The 17861-nt window shown below is 44.0% G+C and overlaps 1 protein-coding gene across 9 annotated transcripts in view; it reads right to left on the bottom strand.

Moving 5' to 3' along the window:
• Positions 1-491: 491 nt before the first annotated feature.
• Positions 492-17861, bottom strand: part of PIGP (phosphatidylinositol glycan anchor biosynthesis class P) — a 48702-nt gene continuing 31332 nt past the window's right edge. For 7 of the 9 annotated variants that reach the window (XM_069946208.1, XM_069946210.1, XM_069946211.1 and 4 more), the window contains 5 exons: positions 2964-3023; positions 2684-2783; positions 1672-1744; positions 1442-1560; positions 492-698 (listed from right to left, as the gene is read on the bottom strand). In XM_069946208.1, the coding sequence (XP_069802309.1) occupies positions 550-698; positions 1442-1560; positions 1672-1744; positions 2684-2765 (423 nt within the window). In that variant the 5' untranslated portion in view covers positions 2766-2783; positions 2964-3023 and the 3' untranslated portion in view covers positions 492-549. Of the gene's footprint in view, positions 699-1441; positions 1561-1671; positions 1745-2683; positions 2784-2959; positions 3024-12989; positions 13018-17861 lie in introns of those variants that run through there. The other 2 variants (XM_069946217.1, XM_069946213.1) reach the window with 2 other exon arrangements.

The following is a 17861-nucleotide window of genomic DNA, read 5'->3' as shown; positions in this document are numbered from 1 at the left end:
GGGGGGGGTTAAAGGGGCTGGCGTTATGTACTGGAAGCTGAATGAAAGTTCTGCTGCGGGTATGTAACCCCATTGAAAATCACAGTAGCAGGATTCGCAGATCCGGTATGTGTGAAGCTAACCTTAAAGTCTATTGAAGCTTTGTTTATGTTCAAGGAAGTGTTGGACCTTCTGAAGTCTTAAGCAAGTCAGATAGTAAAGCCTGTGTTCTTTCCAGACAGAGCACCATGTCTGTCAATGGGCTGTGTTGGGTATTTCAGCTCAGCCATATTCAGTTAGACCAAGCTGCAATACCCGGCCCAGCCACTGAGCAAGAGTGGCGCTGTTTCATACTGTTCCTTTATTAACTGGTAGGCTTTCACAGTACACTAGTGGGTGCAATAATCCCCTGAATTGAAGGACATATGTATGCATGCTGATTGGCTAATTTAAAAGGGCTCAATTCATGGCAAAGTTGTGGAGATGAGGTAACCCCAGACAGGAGGCCGCTATATGTCACAATAACTTTATTTCAACAGTTCCTATAATAAAAATAATAATAATTTAACATTAGTGGCTGAAAGACAAATCATTGCCAGGATCACATCTCCTGTCCGAGAGGAAGAACATCCGGTTAACTTCACTAATCGAGATGTCCCGTAGGGCAGGAATGGCTTCTGTATCTGACGCTTTCGTCACTTGGTTTTTGGCATATGTATCTGCAGGGGAGGGGGAATAATTCATTCACATAGAAAAGCATTGGACTACAGAAACAATATAGATTAGGGGTCAAAAACTTCCAGTTATGTTTGGTGTCGCCTGGGACCCCCAACACTACAGAACTTTTCTGTCCTCCCATTCATTTAAAGGCACATTCACCTCTCCATCAATGGTCTAAACCCTTTGTTTTGGTGGCTGGATGGACATAGGAGTTATGGATACAGCTACTCCCCCAATTTTCTGCTGGAAACAGAACGTGGCACCCTCATTGTAGGAGCTGCTGAGGTTCCGATCTGTCGGCCAGAGGGAGAGAAATAAGACGTGCTCCCCGGACTACCCCAGAATACTCACCCTGGGACCAAGAGCACATCAGCGGCGGGCCGTAGGTCAGGCTTACGACGGAACATGCGTCAAGCGTGCAATGGCATGAGGCAGGACATGCGGAGGACATGGGGGCCATGGACCAGGCTGCCTGTGGCACTGGCTTCGAAAGGTCCACGAGGGGATTAGGTGAGTCCTGGGTGGCGGGTGGCAACAGGCAGCCTTACTTTTGGGGGGTGCCCTAGTTTAGAGTAGGGGGGCCTTACTTTAGGATAGAGTAGTTGGGGTGTCTTATTTTAAGAGGGTGTTTTATTTTCAGGGAAACGCAGTAGAAGGGAGCGATGTTCAGAGGTGACTGTGCATATACTTAGCTCTATATTAGTTATAACAGGTAGCTATATAGTGAGTAAAGCAAAATTACCTGTCACAGTATGTATGGAGTCCAGGGGTGCAGTGTTCATCAAGTTTATTCCAAACAAGAAGATATAGGCGATGCCCAGCACCACCATGAGGTATACAGGAACAGCCACAGCCCAATACCTACAAAAAAGAACAAAACACATACAAAACAACAAATACAAGCTATAATACAAAACCACAATGGTATGGGCGGAATTTGAAGTCCTTCGCGAAACTATCGCAAGTACTCACTTCTGCGGCCAGTATGTCAGTCCTAAGGAGTGTAGCCACGATTCAGGGACGAAAGCCCAGGTCAGATACAGGACTAGAAGACAAAGGAAAATGTAGGGGAAGTCAAGTGAGATCACACAGTAGTTTTCCTAAGGCTAACCATGCACATATATGATAGCGTTCAGATTGGCGACGGCCATCTCTACCAATCCCTCCATACACATGAATGCTCCTGTCTCTACTAAACCCTCCATGCACTTGAATATTGGCTGATAGCTATCTCTCCCAATCCCCTATACATATGAATGCTTGGCTTGGCTGAATGTGCATGTGTTCTAAATGCAGAGAAGTTGGGTTAGCCACAACCAGACTCCATTAGCAGTGGTTTATCTCCCTCAGAACAAAAGTATTGGGACATTCAATATGCCCTATCCTTGACTACTATGACATCATCTGGTAAGGAGGTCAGGAGGCTCTCACACAGATTATATATGTACCAGATGGTGGGTTTGGCTACACTATAATGTATATGAGGGTCTTAACGGGTTAAAATCTGACTTGTCCTTGATATGGGTTAATATGTCTGAGGCCAGACTGATAAAAATAGTATTACATATCCTATTGACATGCCATAAAATTCAATAATAAACAATCATTACTCACCTCTCCCCATGCCTCTCCAGTGCTGGCTTGCCGCTTCGGGACCCCTGCTGGGCTACAGGATCTACTTCAGGCATTTCCCCCCTGAGTCATGGCGCTATCGGAACTGGGGAGAAATTGCCTTCTGGGAGTCCCGTAGCCTGTGACACAGCACTTTGGGGGCACAGGGAGAGGTAAGTAGTGGCTGTTTATTGTGTTCCCCCTTGCCGACTGTCATTTTTTTCAAATGGCTGGACTTCTCCTTTAATGTATGTCTCCAAGGTAGCAGACTACAAACAAACCCTGTGTAGTCTGATCCTGCAGTCATATTCCCTTTTTCTCGCTTACATGGAGAGATTAGCACATTATTTTATACAAGATTCTGTATACTCACTAAATCCACACTGGGATGCCAAGTAGAGGACAAATCCATAAATAGCTCTTTCCGGAAGAGGAGATGGAGAGTTTTCTACCATTCTGTTCTCTTGAAAATCCTAAGAAACAAAACCAATGGAGTGATGTCTAACATGCGTGTTTTAATGGGCTTTTTCTATTCATTGTAGTAGCCTTTCTGTATATATTCTTAAGCCTAGGCTGTACATGGACTATACTGAAAGGAACAAACACATTAAACAGCTAAAATACAATACTTCTTAATCATTCAACCTACCTACCGATCAGGAAGAAAACTGATCAGGAATCTCATCACAAGGAGGCAGCAGAATAATCAAGTCCTGTGGAGATCAAGCGTAGAATTCAATGTATGGACTATTCATGACTCCCAGCGTCTTTAGGGCCACATTGCAGTATTTATAACCAACAGGAATTTGATTAAATTATCTTAAAAAATGAAAAAGATGTGCATAGATTTTTTTTTTTATTACAAATTATTGTTGCTAGATGCAACGCAACAGGTGTAAGCTGGTTATACACTTCACATATCAGATAGCTAAATGCTTGTTCTGCAAACAGCTTTCTCTCCCGATCTCTCCATATGGTTGTGTGCTCGGCCCAACGTGCAAGTGTTCTGAATAGGTAGAGAGTAGGGATGAGCGAACTTTTGAAAAGTTCGGTTCGGTTCGATCCCCCGAACTTTCATGAAGTTTGGATTCTTATGAACGGAACCTAAAACGAACCTTGCAATAACGGCTGAATAATTGCAGCTACAATAGTGGGAGTGTGATAGGGTATAGTTTTGTGTAGTTGCAGTTGCTATTACAATGAAAAAAGTGGAAAAAAATTAAAGTGCAAAAATAGTGGAAAAAAAATAGCCGTCAATAATGCCGATCCCTCTAATGGTTAGTATATTTAATTAATAAAACGCATTTTCGTTTTAATAAAGTCACTTTTGTTGTTCAATAATTTAATTAAAACGAATCCATCATTGTGCAATTAAATATACTGTTAGGGTGCGTTCACATCTACCGCATCCGCAGCTTATTTTTCTGCGGAAATCCGCAGGTCTGGTAGTGCAGATTTCACCCTGCGAGAAATCCGCGTATGCGTGCGTTTTGCGGCTTTTCTGCAGCAAGTTTATCGCAACTGAAATGTCCGTTTAAAATGTCTCTCATTCTAAACGGACATTTCAGTTGCGATAAACTTGCTGCAGAAAAACCGCAAAACGCACGCATACGCGGATTTCTCGCAGGTTGAAATCTGCACTACCAAACCTGCGGATTTCCGCGGAAAAATAAGCTGCGGATGCGGTAGGTGTGAACGCACCCTTAGGGTACAAACCCACACACTATATATGCAGCAGATACGCAACAAATACGCAGCAGATTTGATGGTTTAGATTTGATGCTGTGTTCAGTTATTTAGATCTAATCTGCTGCATATTTGCTGCGTATCGCAGCAGTAAATACACTGTGTATATGGTGTGTGGGTTTATACTCTCAATATATATATATATATATATATATATATATATATATATAAATGTATATTTATATATTTATTTTTTTTACAGTATTTAATTGCAAAAGTATGGATTCGTTTTATTTAAATTATTGAACAATAAAAGTATTACTTTATTACAACGAAAATGTGTTTTATTAATTAAATATTAACTATTACAGGAAGCTCTATTAACCCTTTGAGGACCAGGCCCAAAATGACCCAGTGGAACGGGCAAATTTTGATCTTAGTGTTTTCGTTTTTCCCTTCTCCCCTTCTAAGAGCTCTAGCACTCTCAGTTTTCTATCTACAGGCCATGTGAGTGCTTATTTGTTACAGGAATAGTTGTACTGTGTAATGGCGTCATTCATTTTACCATAACATGTATGATGGAATTCCAAATATATTATTTATGAAGATATAAATTGGTGAAATTGTAAAAAAGAATGCAATATGGTAATGTTTGAGGGGTACCTGTGTCTACGTAATGCACTATATGGTAAAAGCGACATGATACAATTATTCTATAGGTCAGTCTGAACACAACCATATGCAGGTTACACAGATTCTCTAATGTTATATATTTTTTTTTTTATGAAATCCTTTTTTTGGCAATAAAATATTAATAAAATGGGCCTATTGTGACACTTATAACAGTTTTATTTTTTCACCTACGGGGCTGTATGGGGTGTCATTTTTTCCGCCATGATCTCTAGTTTCTATTAATACCATATTTGTGAAGATCGGACGTTTTGATCACTTTTTAAAGATTTTTTTAAATATATAATGTAATATAAAATCGGTAATCTGCGCACTTTTTCCTCTCTTTTCGTGTACGCCGTTCACCGATCACAATGACACTTGTTATATTTTAATAGATCGGACAATTACGCACACTACGGTATATTATATGTTTATCTATTTATTTATTTTTATATGTTTTATTTATATAATGGGATGGGGGGGTTATTTCAACTTTTATTGGGGGAGGGGTTTTGGGGTAGTGTAATAGTGTTTTGAACTTTTTTTTTTTTTTACACATTTGAAGTCCCTTTGGGGGACTTTTACATACACTAGTTTGATTTCTACACTGATGATTGCTATGCCATAGGCATAGCATTGATCAGTGTTATCGGCGCTCTGCTCATTGAGCCTGCCTGTGCAGGCTCAAGGTAGCAGATCGCCGATTGGACCGCACGGAGGCAGGTGAGAGACCTCCGGCGGTCGGTTTCAACGATCGGGACCCCCGCAGTCATACTGCAGGGGTCCCGATCGGTAAGTGAAAGGGGACTCCCCCTGTCACTTACACTTAAACGCCGCGGTCGCGGCGTTTAAGGGGTTAATGGCACGCGGCAGCGCGATCGCTGCAGCATGTCATTACCGGTGAGGTACCGGCTGCTCACTGCAGCCGGCCCCCACCTCCTATGAAGCGCGCTCTGCTCTGGAGCACGCTTCATAGGGGGAGAACCACCCAGGACGTACAGTTACGTCCAGGGTCGTCTGGTGACAGACTTCCATGACGTAACCCTACGTCCTGGGTCGTCTAGGGGTTAAAGCCGTTAATTCATATTCCCGGTAATAGAGCTTTCTGTAATAATTAATACTTTACTTTAATTAAAACATCAAATGATTCTTCTAATTATGTTATCACAATAGCATTATTAGAAGAAACATTTTGAATCATATGTGCGCTCAGCTGTAATGTCACAGTGACTTCATTGTGCTGCGGACCAGCGAAGAGAGAAGATAGAAGAGAGAAGATCAAGACATCGGAGGGTGAGTATAAAGCTCTCCCCACCCCCTCCCCTGCACTGCACCCATCCCAGCAAGGGAGGGGGGGTCACTTAACCCCTTCCTTGCTGGTATGGGTGCAGTCTGACATCAGTCTGGCCCCGAGGGGTTAAGGGGAATGCAATACACCCTACCTTAACCCCTTGGGGGCCAGACTGTAAGCAGCGATCTGTAAAGATGCTGCATACTGTAAGGTGCACTACACAGCTCACAATGATGGGTTTTGTGCTCCTGTTTGTGTGTTTTTTGTGTGTTTCTCCCTTTTTGTTTTTCAGATATCGGTATCCTGTGGATTACGTCAGATTCGATGGACTACATTGATGACCAGCGGTTGTTTGGATCCAAGCGTCAAAATTGGCGCTCCTGGACTGGGCAGCAGCAGGCTGGTAATATTAGGCTGGGGAGGGCCTAAACCAATGGCTCTTCCCACCCTGGTGTTACCAGGCTGCTGTTGCTTGGTTTTTAACCCGGCTGGTTATGAAAATAGGGGGGACCCTATGCATTTTTTTTTATTTATTTATTTATTTAATAGGTCCCCCCTATTTTCATAACCAGCCGGGTTAACTTTTTGTTCGGTTCGCTCATCCCTAGTAGAGAGTGATTAGCAGTTGCAAGACTTCTCTGGCAGTTGCTTATCTCCTCTGAGAATAAAATTGGACATGGTAAAATCCAGCTGCCCGATCCGTTTCTCTACCAATATGTGTCATCAGGGGACAGTTGGGCAGTTCCCATACATGCTAATCCTGCTGATGTTGGTAGGTTTGGCTGACACCAATCTAAAGGTTACAATAAAAGGAGGGAGGGCAAAACATCAGCTATGGTGCCCGTCTAAGTTTCAACTTTTAAGTAATTTTAGTAATAGCCCCTTATGACTTTTGGCATACCTACAACTCTAGTTGGCATAGGCCAACCTGTACTGTTAAGGGAGCCCAGATGGAGGAGATGTAATTGAGGCTGAAGCCCCTATTACCTGGGGCGATCAGCAGGTGCAAGCGAGCACCAACCTGTCAGGTCTGCGCATGCTTGCTCCTCATTCCCCGCTCAATGCCGTCAGTGATATACGTGCCGACAGCAAGCACCTATTACACGGTGTAATGGCAGCAGATCGTTGCTATTTGGATCGTTGGTCTTTCAACATGTTGAAAGACATTAAAAGACAACGATCAGCCGACAGCATGCATGTCGGCTGATCGTTGCCTTTTATTACGCAAAGCGATTATTATCGGCCGTAATGGTCGATAATCATCCGGATACGGCGGATAATCGCTTTGTGCAATAGGGCCTTAATGCAGCCACATCTCCCCCCTCTCTTTAGGCCAAGAATCAGACAATGTGAAAATCTTGAGCTAATTATTAAAATGAAGATGAATTCATCCAAGGCCATTAGAGAGATCCGATTACATCTTGTTATGGTCCAATATTTCCACCTCAGGGAAAAAAAATAAAAAAGAAAAATTTAAAAAGAAAAAAGGAAAATCCAGTGTTCCGGTGCTCTCCATGCAGGGTAAATATTTTCCCACCCATGGACACGGGTCTTGTGTGTTATGACGCAGAACAATTGCACTTAGTGTCAGGAAGAGGTTTTATTCAAGCAGAACAGAAAGTACAAGCGGCACGGAGAGATCCATGTTGTAATTTTTGTGTGTTTTAGAAATAGTAAGCACAAAGAGCAGGGATGTAAGCGGGAAGAAGGTGAAGAGTAACAGCCAAGGCGTTCACCTGGAGACAAAGGATCCGGCAGGTCACTGCTTGACTGAGAACCAAGTCAATTATAGGGAGGCAATAGGGGCGTGAAGAGCGATCCGTCTCCCTATACTGCACTCTGGGGGTCATCAATCATCATATGCCAAAATATCATTTATAAAACCTGCACTAAATCACTAAATTTAGCAATTATTCACCCAATTTTACTGATGGCTATGAACCGGATTTTTTTTATTATTTTTTTTAGTTCCTACATTCCATCTCTTTTTATATCTTTTTTTAATCATCTCTATTTAAAGTTACTTTTATCACCATACTTAAAGGGGTACTCCAGCGAAAAGCTTTTTCCCAGTAATTGAAACACATCACAAAGTTCTATAACTTTGTAATATGCTTCAATCGCCTATTTGCCCCCCTTCCCCATCTTTTCCCCCCTCAATCACCCCACCAGGAAGTGAAGTAAACTCATTCTTACCTAATGACTGTTGACCCCAGGCTTTTCTGTGGCAGCCATTTTGTGACAATGACATCATCAAGAGGGAGGCGGGTCTAGGCCCTGTTAGGTCAGCCTCCCTTTGTCAGATGACTCAGGTTGCTCAGCTCTGATTGGCTGAACAAGATGTAAGCAATCTAACAATTTTACAGAGTCAGTTAGACATCACGGGAGACAAAGTGCATCATGGGAAACCCCAAACCAGGAAGTAAAGAAAAAATGAAGCCACCAACTGGAGCTTCAGGGACCTCCAAACAGAGGGAAATTCAAACGGAGACTCAGGAGGGATGGTAATTGTAAATATTATGTTTATGATTGATTTTTTTATTTTTTTTTTATTAGCGCTGGAGTACCCCTTTAATGGGGTTTACAAAGATTATTTATTCCTGATCACTGGACACATCGTAGATCATAACTAGTATGTGATCGGTGGAGGTCCAACTGCTGGGGCAAGCACTGATCATTAGAACAGAGATCCCATGTCCCCCAATGAAATAGTGGTCAGGCATGTGACTGCCGATCCATTCACTAGCTATGGGACTTCCAAATAGAGTTGAGCACGATTGGCAACGCTTATGCTTAACCACAGCTCGATTTACTGGGACAAGGGACCCCATTCCCATGATCAGTGTCTGGTCCCCTCCCCATCAGATACTTGATACCTCTCCTGTAAGAACACCATGAAATGTACTGTTTTGTGATATCTTATAAATTTTATTTTTCAAAACTGTATTATTTTTGTATTTTTTTAGTATTTCATTTTTTTATTTTTATGTAGGATATTTTTATTATATAGATTTTGTAAACTTAAAAAAAAAATCTTTTTGCATTAGGTGATTTTCCACTTGAAGCATTAATGGCTTTGGGTACCACTAAGGGGTCTCTAATGGCCTGTCAGGTCAGCGCTCGCTTCCCCATCCTTCCCCACTCACTGTCTGACAGTAAGGGCCCCATAACACGGGATGATTATCGTGTGAAAAATCGTTGTATCGTTTGACTTTAAATAATAATCGTTCTGTGTAATTGCAGGCAACAATCAAAAAAATCGTTTGTATGTCGTTGATCATTGATTTAGATCTGAACCTTAAATTATCGTTAATTGTTCGCTAATCGTTCGCTGAAATTCCACATTCGTTCGCTCAAGTTGCGCATTTTTTTCACTAATCGTTCAGTGTAATTGCACATTGTTCATTGTTTTGCTGGGATCAGAAGTAATAAATGATCATAGTAACGATCGCAATAACGATTGTAGTAACGATCGTATTTAACGATTATCGTTCTGTGTAATATGGTGAACGATTTTAGGTTAACGATAAACAATCTCGTTTGCAATCGTTAGTCGTTAATCGTAAAAAATCGCTCAGTGTAATGGTACCCTAAGTGTGGGACAGCAGGAAGGCCGTGGGGAGCAGCTGGAGGGGCTACCTGGATGATCCTTAGATCCCATTAAAGTCGTTGAAAGACCACAATCAGCCAATGTGCATGTCGAATGATCGTGGGCTTTTAACATGTCCTATTACAAATAACGTTATCAGCCGGAACGGCCTTTAATCGGCCAAGTGTAATATGGCCTTAGACTACCATTTAAATAGGAGTCCGCCTCTGTAACTTCCCTAGACTTCAATGAAGAAGGTAACACATGAGTATGGCCACCTCTCTACTGAATGTAGGGGGGCTGCACATGTTACAAATCAGAGAACATAACACCCAGTAGGCTGTAGAGTTGGGACCTACAAATCCCCATTAGTGTTGAGTGGAAGGGCTGAACTGTTCGGGTTCGGCAACGTTCTTCGAACCTGAGCGCTAGGTCTTTGACTCCTGGTGGCTGTAGAGTTTGGAGTCCTAGAACACCTGGATACAGCCACAGTTTGACCCCTCCGCTCAACAATAATCCCCACCAATAAGCAGGAATCCATGTCAGAATCTGTAGGAATTGTGAGCATATCCCTTTGATTTCTACATGCAATTAAAAAATAGATGTGTTATGGTTTAAGTAATTTTTTTTATTAAAATTTATGAGAAAGAAGTGAGAAGTATAAAAGAGAAATCGGTGGCACTTTAAGGAGTATTTCATTATTTGGTTTGTCTTCCAGTCAAGTGTAACTGAATAAACAGATTCTTAGATTACCTATAGAGCAGCGATGGCTGATAACAGGGAGCCCGGGCGCAGGGGAGGAGGGGGAGAGGGGGCCACGTGAAGTCAACAAAAGTTCACTGCTGTTAATCAGCAACTCAGGCCGAGGTGTGATGAGCCAGGAGATGGTCAATGTGAGGTCAGGGATGATGGACCCGGGTGCAGTCTGTACTGAGGCCTCTAACCAAGGGTCCTTTTACACGGCTTGACTATTGCCCAAAGCGACAGCCGATCAGCTCAATCAATCGTGCAATCGCTGTATCATTTTTTTGGCTTATTACTGTACTGGCCAACACATTCCTGTTTACATGGGACGTGATGTGACCAACTGATGATTTGAAAGAAGCAATCAGACGACAAACGAGAGATTTCTCACTGCTCACCCTCTTACATAGCCGGCTGTCGGCAGTGATTGTTTGCCGATTTAAATTTTGCCTATGGATAGAACGGAATTCTATTTCCGAGCACCGGACGGGGATGAAGCACTGGAAACGGGTTGGACCTAATTCTTATCAATTCTAATGGAGCTGCATGATAGAGGGGCGGGGGTTTCCTCCCACTGACAGTGCAGCCGCCAGGACAAGAAAGCTGCGGAGCACAGCAGAGAAGACCGGGAGCAGGGAGAGGTAAGGTATCAGGTGTTTGGGCAATCGTCAGCTGTTGGCCACGCATTGCTATGTATAATAGCGATGCGCGGCCAGCGGCTGACGATTGCGTGACAATTTTAGGTTCAAAATTAAGGGTGCCTTTACACACAGAGATTTATCTGACAGATTTTTGAAGACAAAGCCAGGAACAGACTATAAACAGATAACAGGTCATAAAGGAAAGATTGAGATTTCTCCTCTTTTGAAATCCATTCCTGGCTTTGGCTTCAAAAATCTGTCAGATAAATCTCTCGGTGTAAATGCACCCTAAACCAATGATCAGCCAATGATCGTTTCATTGGCTGATCGTTGTCTCTATTACACGGAGCGATAATCGGTTGAATCAGCCCAATTATCGCTCTGTGTAATAGGACCGTAAACCTTCACAAGTCATGGATAAGTCCCTATAGGCCGCCAAGAGCGGCCGACCATATAAAGTGTAGATGATGTTGGGGGAGGGAAGGATCAGGCACTGCCCCATCCTGGTGATCTTGTGCAGATCTGTTGCAGAATTCGGCAGCAGTAGGCTTATTATACACAGGTGTGTGAGTGCGGTGTATCTGGCGGAGGACGCTGGCCTGCACATGACATCAGGGATCGGTTCAGGTGTAGGTCAGCACTGCCCTATCTAAACTCCAGGAGGTGGTGAGTTACTGATATCCCTCTCCAGGAACAGAAACAAACACTTCATTTTCACATGGCCTCCTGTCCTGCTGTCAGCAGCTACAGGTGACATTCACTGCCCTGCCAATAGCTTTCCCACAGGTGAACATGGCAGGGGTTGTACTGAGTTCAGCTTCCATAGGTAAGGTGTGCATATCGCCTGTAGCAAAGGTAAAGGTGACCATTGGAAAGAAACAATGACTCAAGGGGTTGGGCTACATTACTGCAAAGTTCATTTGGCATTATCCATGACCTGCTACTTTCTTGCAAAAACAGCGCCACCCCTGTCCTACGGTTACACGTGGTATTACAATTCCTCTCCATTCACTTAAATAAAACTGAGCTGCAATACTCCACCCAAAGTTTGGAGAAGGGGGTGCTATTTCTGGAAGAAAGCAGCCATGGTTCTCTAAGCCTGGACAACCCCTTTAATATTTGCAATGTTTCCTTATGAAAAACAATTGTAAGTAACCTTTACCAAACTAGTTCACACTAAATTGCATTCACATCTTCAGAGCTGGAATCTTCTAACCTTCCTTAGGGTCCACGGGCCGAGGAGGGCCCAATCAACGATGTAAACGAGTGGCGATCTGCTAGATCTCCATGCTGACTTCTGCCTTTGTGAGACATCCTCTTAAAGGTGCGTTCACACGTACATGATCTGCAGCAGATTTGATGGCGCAGAATTGAGCAGCTTCAAATCTGTTGCAGATCTGCTACAGATCCTGTACGTGTGAATGCACCCTAAGGGCCCTATTCCACAGTAACGATAATCGGCCGGATCGGCCCCATTTGGCCCGATTCGGCCGATTATCGTTCGGTGAAATAGAGAGAACGATCATCGGCTGATTGTTCATTTAGGGCCAGACCTAAAATCATCGTTCCCCCACTGCGCATCGCTATCTTTCCCGTCTCTCTCTTAGCCAAGTTTTCCTGTGTTCTAGGTGGTGAGAGGGGGATAAGCCACTGCCAGACTCCACTGGCAGTAGTTTATCTCCCTGAGAAAAAAAAAGATTTGGGCTGTTGAAATCCACCATGCCTGATCCTTCCCTAATCTGACACTGACTGTCAGGGAAAAGTAGGATGTCCCAATACATTAGTTGATTGATTGATTGATCCAGCTGAAATCAATGACTTTTCTTTAAAGTGACTGTACCACCAGGCCCAGGCTGAAGCACTGGAGGCGGCCGACCCACCCTTAGTGGGAAGAAACCCCAGCCCCTCCATGATGTGACTCCATTAGAATCAATGGAACCCTATAATAGAGGGGCTGGGGTTTCCTCCCACTAAGGGTGGGTCAGCCCGCCTCCAGTGCTTCAGCCTGGGCCTGGTGGTACAGTCACTTTAAAGGGGAACTCTAAACAATACTAACCTGCTGATAACTTCCTATTGCGCAGGAGGCGCTGAGGAGGAAAGTATGTCTCTTATGTCCATCATTGCACTTAGGGAGAGATTTATCAAACATGGTGTAAAATGAAACTGGCTCAGTTGCCCCTAGCAACCAATCAGATTCCACCTTTCATTTTCCAAAGGGTCTGTGAGAAATGAAAAGTGGAATCTGATTTGTTGCTAGGGGCAACTGAGCCAGTTTGACTTTACATAAAATCTCCCCCCTAGTCTTTTACTCCTCACCCTAGTATAACCGTTAGGAGCACTATCCTGCCCCCATGGCACGATCCGCTCCTTCTAATGATTATTAATACACCACTTCCTGCAGGACATACAGCAGCTGATAAGTACTGGAAGACTTGAAGTAGAAGTATTTTATAAATCTATATAACTTTCTGACACCAGCTGGTTTGAAAGGAAAAAAAGGCTGGAGTTCCCCTTTAAAGCTGATTGCTTGGGGACTATCTGTGATCAGCTTCTCAGGAGACACCTTTAACAAAAATGGATTGTCCAAAGAGAAGTATGAAAAGTTTTCCTAGAGATGATTTATGCTGAGTTGTGAATGAATTATAATCACCAAAGGTCACAACTTGTGGCCTCCCCTCAATGGCTGTGGGAATCAGGAGAGGATTTTTCCTCAAGCTCAGGGGTCACTCAGTGGGACAATAGCCGTGTCCTGGTCTCATATCTCATAGTGACATTAGCTGAGGGGAATGGCGGATTATCTCTCCATCACATCACTCACTGCAGCCTCCTCATGGCCTCTACAAACACTGCAGGTTTCTCACTTTTACTTTAGAAGAGGACAGAGAAGAGCACAATAGGATTGTACCTGGTGAAATGTCCCTGTCACTAGCTCAATGCAAAAAAAGGGTTCTGTCACTTTAAGGTGTACATGCCAACAATGGGGGGGTCTCAGCACCCGGACCCCAGCAATGAAGAAGTAGAAGTGCTAGGCTTAGTGCTATGCCCCTTCCCTTCAGCTTGGCATTTTTTTCCCAGGTATTTTTCATGGAGTGTTTTGTACCCAAAAATACTGCAGCCAAAAGTCTAGTAAACAACATGGGGGGAAGGGGGGCAGGGGAGTGGAAATTCTGCATCCTCCGCTAACAGAATGCAAAGTGGCTACAAAGAGTGTGTCTCCTGTTCTCGAGGACCTGACACGGCCACAGCCTATTGATTCCATTGTGTAATACTTCATTTCTCCTGTGGTGGCGCTGCAGGGATATTAAACACTTTCTGTTGGGATTCTCCACATTTTAGAGCTGATGGCTGGGGGTGGGAGCAGTGTGAGACCCTACTATGAGTGTTGCGGGACTGTTGTAATAGACCTTTTACATAGGATGATTATTGCCCCTTGTAAAAAATGCTGGGACAAATAAGCAAATGCTCGTTCTTTGACGGATTCCAGGATAAGAAAACCCACAGCATCAACAGAACAGAATCATCCATGACCTGCTACTTTCTTGCAAAAACAGCCTGTCTTCAGGTTGTGTGTGGTATCCCAATTCAGCTTAATGAAACCAAGTTGCAAAACCCCACACCCAAACTGAGGACTGGAGAGGTGCTGTTTTTGATAGAAAGTGGACATGTTTTTTTTTGTTTTTTTTTAAAGCCTGGACAACCCCTCTAAGGGCCCTATTCCATGGGACGATTATCGTTTGCATAATCGTTAATGATAAACGATCCAAACGACTGCTATTGCAAAAGACCTGAAATTGTTCACCCATTTACATGGAAAGATAATCGTTACTTATGATCGTTCTTGCGGTCGTTGCTATTGCGTTCGTCGCTACTGCGAACGACATCTTATTCAATGCAAACGATTTGCGAACGAGCAACGATAAAAATAGGTCCAGGATTTCTCGTTCGGTCGTTAGTCGTTAACTGCTATTCAACCGAACGATTATCGTTTAGATTCTTACTATTTAACGATAATCTGAACGATAATCGTCCCGTGGAATAGGGCCCTAACACATGACCCAGGGTGGGCCACATGAATGAGCCCTGGATCGTCAGCTGCACATCCCCCTATTACATAGAGAGGTGTCACTGATGGCTGATGATTTTTTGACCTGATCAGCTGATCGCTCTAATACACAGGACAACATCAGCTCTGTGATAGGGTATGTACACACTAAGGAATCTGGGTGGATCACCCGCCATGGATTCTGCGGCAGGTGATCCACCCGGATTCCTCAATGTGCACATACCCTTATAGTTGAGGGCTGTATGAATGATCTAGCATCTGGCAGTGACCTGCTTGTCTAAAATAGCCAGCACATTCAGTGAGTAATACTAGCCTAACATAGATATGACTGGCCAAACCAGTGCAGCCAGAAAACCCAGAGAGAGATGGACTGGATTGGGTGACTTGTTTGCTTACATAAACCACAACCTGTGGCTAATGATTGACTGGTGACTACTTTTGCATTGCATTGTCTATAGCTGCGGTGAGGAAACTGCTGTCTTTGGATGTTCAGGTATGATGGGAATTGTAGTTTTGGAACAGCTGGACAGCGGTAGGTTCCCAACTTACTGGTCTCAAGCTCACACTGCAGTATTGTCTGTCCTCTATACTTTACACTGCAACTTGTTCACATCGGCCAAACCTGGCAACATATCAGTGCCCAAGGAGCATATATACAGGAATGGGGGTAAATAAAGATCTGTTCACACCATAAAAATAATCGCTGTAAATTCATAATGATAACCAACCAACGTGGCCAATATGTATTGTCATTGGCAACATTTACATAAGTGACCCTGAAGACCCTCATCCTTGTTTATAGACTCACCTTCTTTGGTTGGAAAAACCATGGGGGGAGTATATGGATGGCTTATGATTACAATGTGGCACTCAGGGGCGGGCTGGGCCGGGGGGCAGGGGGGCATATGCCCCCTGGGCTGGTCTTCCCCCAGCTGTCAGGGCCGCATGGCTGCTGACAGCTGGCTGGAGTCCTCAGTGCCTCCCCTGCTTACAGCCCCGGCCCTCTTCTGTCATATTTACCTGTGGCTGTGGATCCGGACTGTGATGGAAGCGGCCGCTGAAGCCCCGCCCCCCATGACGTTAAGCCCCGCCTCCTTTATGGCCATTATGCTTTCTATAAGCCTATGAGGCTTATGGTAAAAAGCAAACTGCTGTACGCAGTATCTTCCTCCGGCCACTAGAGGCCGCTCTCTCCTCCCAGCTGGTTCTCCTGTGTCTGGGCTAGAAGAGCCTGAAGACCAAGAAGATGGTGTCTGCAGGAAGCCAGGTACCTACACAGCAGGACATAGGGCAGGGGGAGGGAACCAAGGCTCTCCAGATGTTGCAAAACTACAACTCCCATCATACCTGGGCAGCCATAGGCTTACCATAGATGATGGGAGTTGTAGTTTTGCAACAGCTGAAGAGCCAAGGTTCCCTATTCCTGACATAGAGGATACATATATACAGGAGGATACATATATACAGGAGACCTACACAGGAGGATACATATATACAGGAGACCTACACAGGAGGATACATATATACAGGAGGAGACATACAGAGGAGTATATAGAGGAAACATATATACAAGAGGAGACATACACAGCAGTACATAGAGGATACATATATACAGGAGGAGACATACAGAGGAGTATATAGAGGATACATATATACAGGAGGAGACATACAGAGGAGTATATAGAGGATACATATATACAAGAGGAGACATACACAGCGGGTACATAGAGGATACATATATACAGGAGGAGACATACAGAGGAGTATATAGAGGATACATTTATACAGGAGGAGACATACAGAGGAGTACATAGAGGATACATATATACTGGAGGAGACATATATACAAGGGTACATAGAGGATACATATATACAGGAGGAGACATACACAGGAGTATATAGAGGATACATATGTACAGGAGGATACATACAGAGGAGTATATAGAGGATACATATATACAGGAGGAGACATACACAGCAGTACATAGAGGATACATACAGAGGAGTATATAGAGGATACATATATACAGGAGACATACACAGCAGTACATAGAGGATACATATATACAGGAGGAGACATACAGAGGAGTATATAGAGGATACATATATACAGGAGGAGACATACACAGCAGTACATAGAGGATACATATATACAGGAGGAGACATACACAGCAGTACATAGAGGATACATACAGAGGAGTATATAGAGGATACATATATACAGGAGGAGACATACACAGCAGTACATAGAGGATACATATATACAGGAGGAGACATACAGAGGAGTATATAGAGGAGACATATATACAGGAGGAGACATATATACAGGGGTACATAGAGTATACATATATACAGGAGGAGACATACAGAGGAGTTAGGGCTGGGCGATTAATCAAATAAATTTGCCCAGAAGGTTATAATCGATTTCGATTAAAATCATAAATTAAATTTTCACAAAAAATCACTGCAGGCAGAGCAGCGTAGAGTGATGGGTTGGCGGCTGGGCTGGAGTTGCAGGTCAAGCAGGCGGCGCGGAGGTGAGGTGCATGGCGGGCGGCGGTGCGTGAAGTGTCGCGCCGGAGGTGAGGTGCAGGGCAGTCGGGCAGTCCGCCTAACAGAGCCGCGACTGACCTGCCCCAGCTATACATATCACATCCAGTTCCCCTCCCGGCCACACGTGCAGGTCCCTGGTCTCTGGAGGAGGCTGCAGGGACTGTAGTGGTGATAGCGTCGCTTCAGGTCCTGGAGCTGAACAGCGGGATCTGCATCCCCCGATCCCGCTGTACAGCTCCAGTAATGGCAGTGACGCTATCACCACTACAGTCCCTGCGGCCAGGGCCGTATTTACCACTAGGCACCTGTGGT

Source organism: Dendropsophus ebraccatus, chromosome 11 (genome assembly GCF_027789765.1).
Source record: "Dendropsophus ebraccatus isolate aDenEbr1 chromosome 11, aDenEbr1.pat, whole genome shotgun sequence".
In the NCBI taxonomy this organism is placed as follows: Eukaryota; Metazoa; Chordata; class Amphibia; order Anura; family Hylidae; genus Dendropsophus; species Dendropsophus ebraccatus.
This window is presented reverse-complemented; position numbering and strand designations above follow the sequence as displayed.